This window comes from Orcinus orca, chromosome 12 (assembly GCF_937001465.1).
Source record: "Orcinus orca chromosome 12, mOrcOrc1.1, whole genome shotgun sequence".
Classification (NCBI taxonomy): domain Eukaryota; kingdom Metazoa; phylum Chordata; class Mammalia; order Artiodactyla; family Delphinidae; genus Orcinus; species Orcinus orca.
This window is the reverse complement of record NC_064570.1, coordinates 15674602-15685000: the sequence shown is the minus strand read 5'-3', so window position 1 is coordinate 15685000 and position 10399 is coordinate 15674602. Positions and strand designations below refer to the sequence as shown.

General features: G+C 35.7%; 1 protein-coding gene across 2 annotated transcripts in view; it reads right to left on the bottom strand.

Annotated features, from left to right (window-relative positions):
- The window catches only part of LATS1 (large tumor suppressor kinase 1), a 41669-nt gene that overhangs the window by 20863 nt on the left and 10407 nt on the right, over nt 1-10399 (bottom strand). For both annotated transcript variants that reach the window (XM_004263724.3, XM_033405060.2), the window contains 2 exons: nt 6665-7138; nt 2224-2371 (listed from right to left, as the gene is read on the bottom strand). In XM_004263724.3, the coding sequence (XP_004263772.1) occupies nt 2224-2371; nt 6665-7006 (490 nt within the window). In that variant the 5' untranslated portion in view covers nt 7007-7138. The remainder of the gene's footprint in view (nt 1-2223; nt 2372-6664; nt 7139-10399) is intronic.

Here is a 10399-nt window from a genome sequence, read left to right as displayed (position 1 = left end):
ATCTTTCTGAAACACAAAGTTAATCATGTCATTACCCTGCTTGAAATGTTTCCATAACTTCCTGCTGCTCTTAGGATAAAATCAATAGACAGTCCTGCATAGTCAGGCCCCTATGCACTTCTCCATTCATATCTTATACTCTTGTTTTCAGCGTTCTAGCCACTTTCATTTCTTCGAATGTGACATCAAAACCTGCCAAACAAGCCATGCATAGGAACACTCCTCCTCATGAAACCCATCCCCATTAACCCTTGTCTTTCTTCAGATATCAGCTCTAGTATCAGTTTCACAGGAAGGTTTTCTCTCATCTCCTTGATCAGGTCAAAAATCCCTCTATTATATAAGTCCATAGTACCACATAACTGTCCCCTCTTCATTCATACTTACATAGTTGTAATTCTACATGTATTTGTGTATTTGAGCTCCCTTACTAGAATCTCAACTCCACGAAAGGGCAAGAACTTTATATCCAATGCCAAGCAAAGGGCCTGAAATAGTGGTTGATCAAGAAAAATTTGCTGAAAGAATGAAAAAATTAGGCCTCTTATAAATCAATTAAAAAAGACAAATACAAGATTAGGAAAGAATTAAAATGTCAATTTAAAAATAATAAACAAATGTTTAAGCTCACCAGTGATCAAAGAAATGTGAATGTAAAATGATAGTATTTTCACAATCATTAAATATACAAAAAGGATAATACCTAGGATTTACAAATATAGGCATTCTCATATTAAACTGACTGGGACAAAACAAGTTGGCAACACCTTTCTGGTCAGCAATACAGGCATACCTGGGATGGAGATGGTTGTGGGTTCGGTGCAGTTAGGTGAATATTGCAATAAAGTAAGTCATGTGAACTTTTTGGTTTCTCAGTGCATATAAAAGTTATGTTTACACTTTATATATATAATATATGTATATATGCACATATATATACTACAGTCTAATAAGTGGGCAATAGCATTATATCTAAAAAACAATGTACATATCTTATTAAAAAATACTTTATTGCTAAAAAAATGCTAACCATCATCTGAGCCTTCAGCAAGTCATAATCTTTACTGGTGGAAGGTTTGAAATATTTTGATATTTATCAAAATATGACACAGAGACATGAAGTGAGCAAATGCTGTTTGAAAAATGGCACCGACAGGGCTTCCCTGGTGGCGCAGTGGTTGAGAGTCCGCCTGCCGATGCAGGGGACACGGGTTCGTGCCCCGGTCCGGGAAGATCCCACATGCCGCAGAGCGGCTGGGACCGTGAGCCATGGCCGCTGAGCCTGCGCGTCCGGAGCCTGTGCTCCACAATGGGAGAGGCCACAGCAGTGAGAAGCCCGCATACCGCAAAAAAAAGAAAAAGAAAAATGGCACCGACAGACTTGCTTGATGCAGGATTGCCACAAACCTTCAATTTGTAAGAACTGAAATGTCTGCGAAGTGCAATAAAGTGAAGCACAATAATATGAGGTATGCCTATGAGAAAAACTTTTTGCAAGTCTTTGAAAATTTACTTTTACCAAATCATCAGGAATGTACAAAGATTTAGGTACAAGGGAATTTACTGCAGTGCTGTCTATAATGGCAAAAAAAAAAAAAAAAAAAAAGGAAACAAGGCAAATGTCAAAAAATGAGACTGGTTAAATAACATATGTGATAAGTCTACCTTACTGTAGCTAAGTATTCTGTAGGCCATTTAATAACAAGGAAAGTTATACATGGTATACTAAGTGAATAAAGTAGGTTTTAGTATGACCCCATTTTTTGCTTAAACAATAAGAATCAAAATACACACATATAAACCCACTCCAGTTTTTGACTGAGAAACAAAACATACCAAAATCTTGTGGGTATTAATAGCGTTTTTTTCGCTTACTTACTTTCCAAATATCTATGATGAACATGTTTTACAATAAGATTATATACATAAAAAAGGAATAGTCTGAATTATATTTATGGTTAAAAAGGAAAATATTTCAGTTGCATTATAAGCAATCAAGCAGTTCTCAACCTAGACTGCTAGACTGCAACCAGAGTTACCTATGGAACTTTAGGGCCCCATCTGCAAATTCATTTTGGTGTAACACTATAATGTTATTTTTCTAGCTTGAGGCTTTCACTTACCGTGATGCTTCTAACAATTTCTAAGACAAAACACTTTATATACTTAAATATTTTTAAGTATTATAAAATAAGAGACTAGGAAAAAAATTTGATTAATCACCTGGCTTTAAGTTGGCATTAATAGGTCTGGCAGCTGCTGCAGCCATCTGTTCCCGTCGAGGATCTTGGTAACTCATTTTACTAATGAATTCAATTGCAGCTTCTATACTTCTGTTATTAGTTTTCTGAAGAGCTTGTATAACCATATCCTGGTATGAAGTTTTAAAAACAGAAATAAAATTTAAATCTTATAATTAATAAGAAGGAAACAACACTATAACTTCCACTGGAGAAATTCATAATTTTGAAGAACAAGGCCCCAAGCCAAAATTTAATGTCCTGTTTGTAAAACTACTTTGCGGGGAGGGGCAAGATAAGGGTAGGGGATTAAGAGGTACAAACTACTATGTATAAAATAAATAAGCTACAAGGATATACTATACAGCACAGTAAAACTATAAAAATCCAGACAATCTCAAATTACTAAAGAAAACAAACCCTCAAACTCTTCAAATGTTTCTTTAATATTTTCACCTTTATGTAATGTATTACTGTTTTCTTCTAGGGTTTTTTCCCAGATACGATCGTAACAACATGCTTCTGAATTTCTCATTCTTAATTTGATTCTTATATAAACAAACAGACTATCAGATTGTTAAAAAGGTATCAATCAACATACTGGAAACCACTCTTTCGTACTGTTAAAGTATTTTATTAAGCATCTTTATCATTGTGTTTACTAGTAAAAGAGCTATGTAGTTCTCGTTCCTACCTTCTTAGAGTTTACATTTTCACAGAATTTTATTTATGAGGACACAAATATAGGACAAATGGTAGAGGAAAAACACTCAGACTTTATATGATTTGATGAAGACTTTAGGAGGCTACATGGTATGAAAGAAAAAACAGGGAGTTTGGAATCAAATGGAACCAAAGAGGTTGAATTCCAGTAGCCCTGCATTACTATGCTTTGTCTGTCATGCTTAGAAGCAAAAATATACTCCAGTGATTGGAGATTTATGTGCCCCACTTTAGAACTGTGTGAACCCTGGTAACTTATTGAACATTTCAGAGCTCAGTTTCTTCATCTGTAGTACACTCAGAGTTGACGTGAGGATTAAACAAGAAAACATGTAAAAGCACGGCGCCTGGAGCTCAGATATGGGTTGTCCTCCTGCTCTGTTCCGTGTCCCTTATTTTATATGTAAACATAAATTATACACTAACATGCAAAAAGTATACTGATACACATTTTTCAAGGGGGAGGCAGCTACTTACTTGTCCTAGAGGATTTAGTATTTCAAACAATATTTTTAAATGAGAAATGGCTTAATAAGACTAACGGGTGACCAGGCTATTGATAGATGATCCTCTTACTCAAAATGACTGGAGATGATTGAGGCCAAGCAAAAAAAGGCTGCGGCAGAGACTTGTTGCCTACTCAAGACCTAGTCTCCATTTTTTAGAAAAAGTTACTAGGATTTTTTGAAAGAAGTTTTCCTTATAGCTACAGTGGCCACATGAAAATTCTGACCAATGAGACAAAAACCAAGGATTTCTGGAAGAATATTGCTATCCCTGATTTACGTGCTGGTCCCTCCTGTACCCTGTTTCCTAGACAATAGATATGACACCTGTGCTACAGCATGTTGCCACCAAGAAGGAAAATTCAAGAGATTCGTTAAGAGTTGCAGTTTGATATTTTTAAGAGACTGAACCGATACTAGCTGTATAAACTGAGTCACTATTTTGTTTAAAGCATTATTATTTGGATTTTTATTAAAAGCAACCAAACTCAATCCTTAACTGATAAAAAGGTACAGTGTGGTCACATTTTATGCCAATCAGACTTTGCAAATTTGTAGTGAGATACAAAGGATTAGTAAGTCTCACTTTATGTGCAAATTTAATATAATACAAATCATCCAAATTAAAATTCACCAGGGAGTGCTTAACTTTAAAAGTGGTTAAACCAAGTTAACTGTAACTGTATTTATGCTAATATCACATGGCAGCGCTATCTCAGTTGGTAAGAAAACTGACACCCATCATTCTTTTTCAACATTGTAGGAACCATATTGTTAAATGCACTAGAATTTCAGCCTGTGATTTTGGTGGTGATTATGCTGGCTTTGATTTTTTAATTTTATTGCTATATGTTAAAATATTTTTTACACCGGTAGCAATATCAACCAAGTGTTCCTTAAGTGGGGGTCTTAGTGCCAGTGTGAAAAAGAGCACCCTTAAATCAGTAACTTTGGAATAGAAGTCTTATGTGCTAAGAAAACATTATGTCCCCATTACTATGTTTTTGTTCTTCAGGCTTAGAAACAAAAATACACTGCAGTGATTATAGCTTTATGTGCCCCAAGAATGCATCAATCCTTAATTTTTAACATTTATTCCTACGAGAAAATTAATCTTGAAATATTTAAGGTTTTAATTTTATAGAGCACCAGAAACATTCTCAAAAAATTTCAACTGCCTTGAACTTGGCATACTTAAAGAACAGATTAGAGTTTATGAAATGATAAAAATAATGAAGTGAAAGGAATTCCCTGGTGGTCCAGTGGTTAGGACTGTGTGCTTCCACTGCCGAGGGCCCGGGTTCAATCCCTGGTCAGGGAACTAAGATCCCATAAGCTGCGTGGTGCGGCAAAAAAAAAGCGAAAACTAGATAAGAATTTTGAAGTATCAAGTTAGGATCTTGAACAAATTCTGCAACATAATGGGAAGCTACCAGAATGAGTGATTCAGGAGGTAGAAGAAGTAAAATTGCCATATTCTTTATATCACTGTGAGTATATATAATACCATTCCTTCGTTATTTGGATAAATGTCTAAATGCTTTTAGTAAAGCAACCTTGCTTAAGGGGCTATTAATGTCAAAAGGTAAACAATTTTGAAATGTGTGATTGCAGTAAAGCTAACATATCTTTGTAATGCAAAGCAATTATTGTTATTATTGCCAACAAATAAAGAACAGGGCACTGACCAATGCCTTACACTTCTTAAAACTGTCTACATTAGAAAAAATTTTTAAGTTCCTTAAAGGTACAGACCATCTTTGGTATGATTCCCTATCCTGATTGACAGGTTCACACACAGTAAGGGCTCCATAAATACATATTTACTGATGTGATTTATCTGACATACACAATACCACTTAAGGGCCTTTACAGCCATGTGATTTTCTAAACTCCCTTTCCCTAGCAATATGTAAGAGGAAAGAATAAGACCAATGATTCAGCCTTCTCTTTATTCTTTGCCTTTTGGCTAAAGGATTAGGAAGAAAGTACTTTAAGAGACTCTCCATTCAAGCCATTTCCTTAATCCTCCAACTACTAACCAGGAAAACATCCCAGGATCTCCTCTCCTCCCCCACCCCCATATATTTTCTGGTGCAAATCCAATATATTTAGAACACTTAAATATAAAATTAATAGGAAATAATAATAATCAAGTGAAGAGAATGGGCCAGAAAGAATAATCTTTTTTTCTTCCTAGTTTAGTAGTAAATCTCCCTTTTCAAATCCTTTACTATAATGCATACTTACGTTCTCATTTTTAAAATTAAATAGAGATATCTGAAAACGTGGTCACTAAAATATTAACAAGGTGAAGGAATTTTAAGGGTAGTTATTTTTGTGTAGTGGAGCTAATTTTTAGTTTCTTCCTTATATGGTTTAATTTTTAACAGGGAATAGATATTATTTTTATAATCAGGAAAAAAGTTACTATCATTTTGAAAGAAAATGTAATCAATGCTTGATTATTCACATTTAGTTACAATTTCCATGGCCAATTTTTACCTAAAATGATTTCTGCTATCTAAAATATTCATCTAAACTATGTAATCATGGAAAATAAATTTTATTAGTAACCTAAACAAAATGGGTATGATTAAATAATAGACTATGAAAACTTTAAAAATGAGTTTTAAAAGTAAATATTAAAGACTTAGCATAATTGACATAAACTGAAATTTCACCAAAAAAACTTGAAATTCTTGGAAACTGATCAACAAGTAAATTTTTAGTTTCTCTGAAGTTAAGCTTTGAGTCTGAGAGGTCTGTGAGCGTTAAGTGCTGAATGATGTCTCTGGCCGCTCTTCCTTCTCTGTAGTATAAGCTTAAACTTCATCCCCTTAGGGCCCTCATTTCTAAAACAGCCACTCGGCTCACCCTCACCAGGGAAACTACCGCACACAGACAGATGTCCTTGCCCTGCCCTCACTTGTGGCTTTCCTCACCTGCACTTCCACTCTGACTTCATGACTTGACCTTTTAATCTCAGAACCACAGAGAAAACTAAAGAAATAATAATTATTTTGTTTTAATAATTAATGAAATTGTAAACAACATTCTTTGTTGATAGAATATACAAATTTCTATACATAGTTAAATTCTCTCAAAGGAAACATCTGGGCAGGAGGTCACCTAAAAAGTGTTATGTAGTGTAAGGTAAGGAAAACCCTTTCTTTTGTTTTTAAAAATTCTTACCTCATCAAATCCAGCAGCTTGCAAGTCTTGAAGCATTTGTGGATTAACGTCTGAAGTACTCCGACTTGTTTCATTTGCAAATGGTTGTAGAGAGTTTCGAATTTCCAGCAAGGCTTTATGATGCATCCCAAACTTGGGTGGATTTCTGACTTGTCGCGGATCCTCAGCTGACATTTTACTCATGTTATGCTCAGCCTTAGCAGCATCTGATGGTTTGGATAAATTCCTAAGGGATTCCCGAATTTCTTGCAGCATTTGTCGGCTGCTGCCAGTGTAGTTACTGGCAGGAAAGGTCTTAGGCCTCATTTGTCTATATCCTTCTGGCTTTTCACTCCTCTTCATGAAAACATCTATATATATAACTCACACAAAAGACTTCTTTAAGAGCTACTTGATAGATTCAGAGCTTTCCTTTGAGCAAAACTGAAAAAGATCCTTTGTAGAAGTCCCCAGGAATGTTAAAATTTTTACGACCTAAATAAAAAAACAAACAAAGCTATAAAGTGACTGATAAAGCAGTACCATGTATAGTAGTCAGGCACCCCCTTAATTCCGGGGTATACCTTCTAAGACCACCAGTGGATGCCTGAAACCTCGGATAGTACCCATCCCTATATATACAGTAGACCCCTGAACAACATGGGTTTGAACTGCATGGGTCTATTTATATGTGGACTTTTTTCAACAAATAGTTGAAAAGACGGTACGACGCGACCTGGAGGTTGGTTGAACCTGAAGATGCAGAACGGAAGGCTGACTGTAAAGTTATCTCTGCCCGTTTTCAACTGCACAGAGGGCTGGCACTCCAACCCCCAAGTTGTTCTAGGGTCAAGTGTACTATGTTTTTTCCTTTACATACATATTTATGATAAAGTTTAATTTATTAATTAGGCACAGTAAAAGATTCGCAACTAACTAATAATAAAATAGAACAATTATGGGAATTCGCTGGCAGTACAGTGGTTAGAACTCTATACTCTCACTGCCAAGGGCCCAGAGTTCAATCCCTGGTCAGGGAACTAAGATCCCATAAGCCTTGCGGCCAAAAGAAAAAGAAAAAAAGAACAATTATAACCACATACTGTAATAAAAGTTATGTGAACATAATTTCTCTCTCAAAATATCTTACTGTATAAATGAAATGCTTTTTCCATCTTAACTAAGCACTTATCATATACTGTGGCCATGACCTTTACAGTTTGAGGTGTGACAGCAAAACTAGCACAAATTTCTTTTTCCTTCTACACAATTTCATGTATAGAAGATTCGTTCTTACCGTAGATCTTAAAACCTTGGCACACTATTTTTTTTTTCTTATTAAATCAAGAACGTTCACCCTTTCACTTTAAGGAAGCACTTTACGGCGTATCGGAATTGCCAGCATCACTACTCTTGCGCCTTAGGGCCATTATTAAGTAAAACATGAGCTGCTTGAACACAAGCACTGCAATATCATGACAGTCATTCTGATAACCCAGGCGGCTGCTGAGTGACTAATGAGAGGGATACACTGGACAAAGGGATGATTTACTTCCTCGGTGGGATGGAGCCAGATGGCATAAGATTTCATCCATGCTACTCAGAACGATACACAACTTAAAACTTATGAATTATTTCTGGAATTTTCCATTTAATATTTTCAGACCACAAGTGACCATGGGTAACTGAAACCTTGGAAGGCAAAACCACGGATAAGGGAAGACTACTGTATTAGGGGGGAAAAAACCCCACTGATTTATAAGTTAAAAGACCTAGGTTATAGTTCTGGCTCCATTAAGGATTACTGTAGAGTCAGGACATGTTAGTTGTGCCTATTTCCTAATCTACAAAAGTACTGGTTATGACGATAAAAAATAATTTCAAGAGTGCTTTAGGAAGCATATAAAGTACAGCTGACCCTTGAACAACACAGGGGTTTGGGGCACCAACCCACCACACAGTGGAAAATCTGGGTGTAACTTATAATCGGTCCTCTGTACCCTCAGTTCCAAGTCCATGGATCCTGTAGTACAGTAGTATTTACTATTCAAAAATCCACGTATAAGTGGACCCGCACAGTTCAAACCCGCGATGTTCAAGGGTCAACCGTATATACGAATGCAAAGGATTTCTAGTGAACAATACAATGGGCAACCTCCCATTATTAAATTCTTCATCTAGTGGCTACAACTTTAGGTTTTACTACCAGACTTCAAGTATACAACTGCTTTAAAAGAAAGGGAACAGCTGCTTTTAAAAAGGTTTTTAAATCACTAGTCCAGAAGATACCTTTATGCTTCAAAAACAGATGCTTGGATTTATTTCTCAAACTGTGGACTGGGACTCTAGAGACAGTAAGCTTATTAACAACAGGTGAGGAAAGGACCTCTAAGGACTTGTCTAATTCCTTACTTAATGCATGAATGGCTTCTACAATGCACTGGAGCAACAGTCACCTAAAATCTACTTAAATATCCCCACTGATAGGGAAATCACTAACTCAAGAAAGCCATTCCATTTTTGATCTGCAACAACTGTTAGAAATGTTCTATGTGGATCCAACACCATGAAATCTCACTCAGTGCATATTCAGAGCCTATTACAGGCTGATGCTAAACAACTTTGTCTGCATTCCTAACAACCATCATGTAATGTGAGTGGTGATTACACTTAATGAGACTAGAAATAGGTGATAATTAGCAATGTTTCATATCCCCATGGTTCCAGTTACAAACTGTTTCACCCAAACTCTCTGAACCTCAGTTTTCTCATCTACAAAGTAGAGGCAATAAACCTGTGTTACCTCCTCAAAAACCCTTTCCCCAGTTACCTAATTACCCTGTTTTATTTTCTTGTTAATACTTACCACTATCTAAAATTATCTTACTTGTTTACTTGTTGTCAACCTCCCCTCACTGAAATAAAAGCTCCATAAAAGTACAGGACCTTATTTGTCTCATAAACACTGTCTGTCTACCACCTATATCAGAGCCTGGCACATACTGAGTGCTCGATAAATATACATGTTAAACAAATGAAATAAACATGTCTCCTAAACATCCCAGTTCCTTTAACTGTTCTCCAATTCTTGTCATTCTTGTCATGCTTTTCTGGATACACTCTAGTTTGTAAAAATCCTACTGGTGCTAGAAAAGCACAGCACTTGTAATGAAAAAACAAACAAACAAAAACTATTCAAGTATTTGTTCTGTTAATTATTAGCAATGTGAACTTTGGCATTTAATTCTCTCAAAAATTGCCTCCTGAGGCATAAAATGGTTAGAGTAAGAAGGTTTACCTTATGGCTTGAACAAGGATTAAGAGGAACAACCCAATACAACTACAGGAATATACACACAAATGTTTAAAACTGTAGAATGCTCCTGGCAATACCATCTATAAGAGCAAATATAGATGTCATCAATCTAGATGCTCATCAGTAATTGTTTGAGTATTTATAGTACATCTATATAACGTGATGAAGGAGATGTTAAATAGACTGATGCAGTTCATGAACAGATACCCATAATATTCTTTAATATTCTTAAGCAAAAAAGGCAAATTTCAAAACACTTTGTATAAAATAAAAGCCAATTTCTATTCTAAAATTAGACTACTGTGATGGAGAACCTAATATATAGCAAAGGGAACTCTACTCAATGCTCTGTGGTGACCTAAATGGAAAGGAAATCTAAAAAAGAGTGGATATGTGTATACGTATGACTGATTCACTTGGCTGTACAGAAACTAACACAA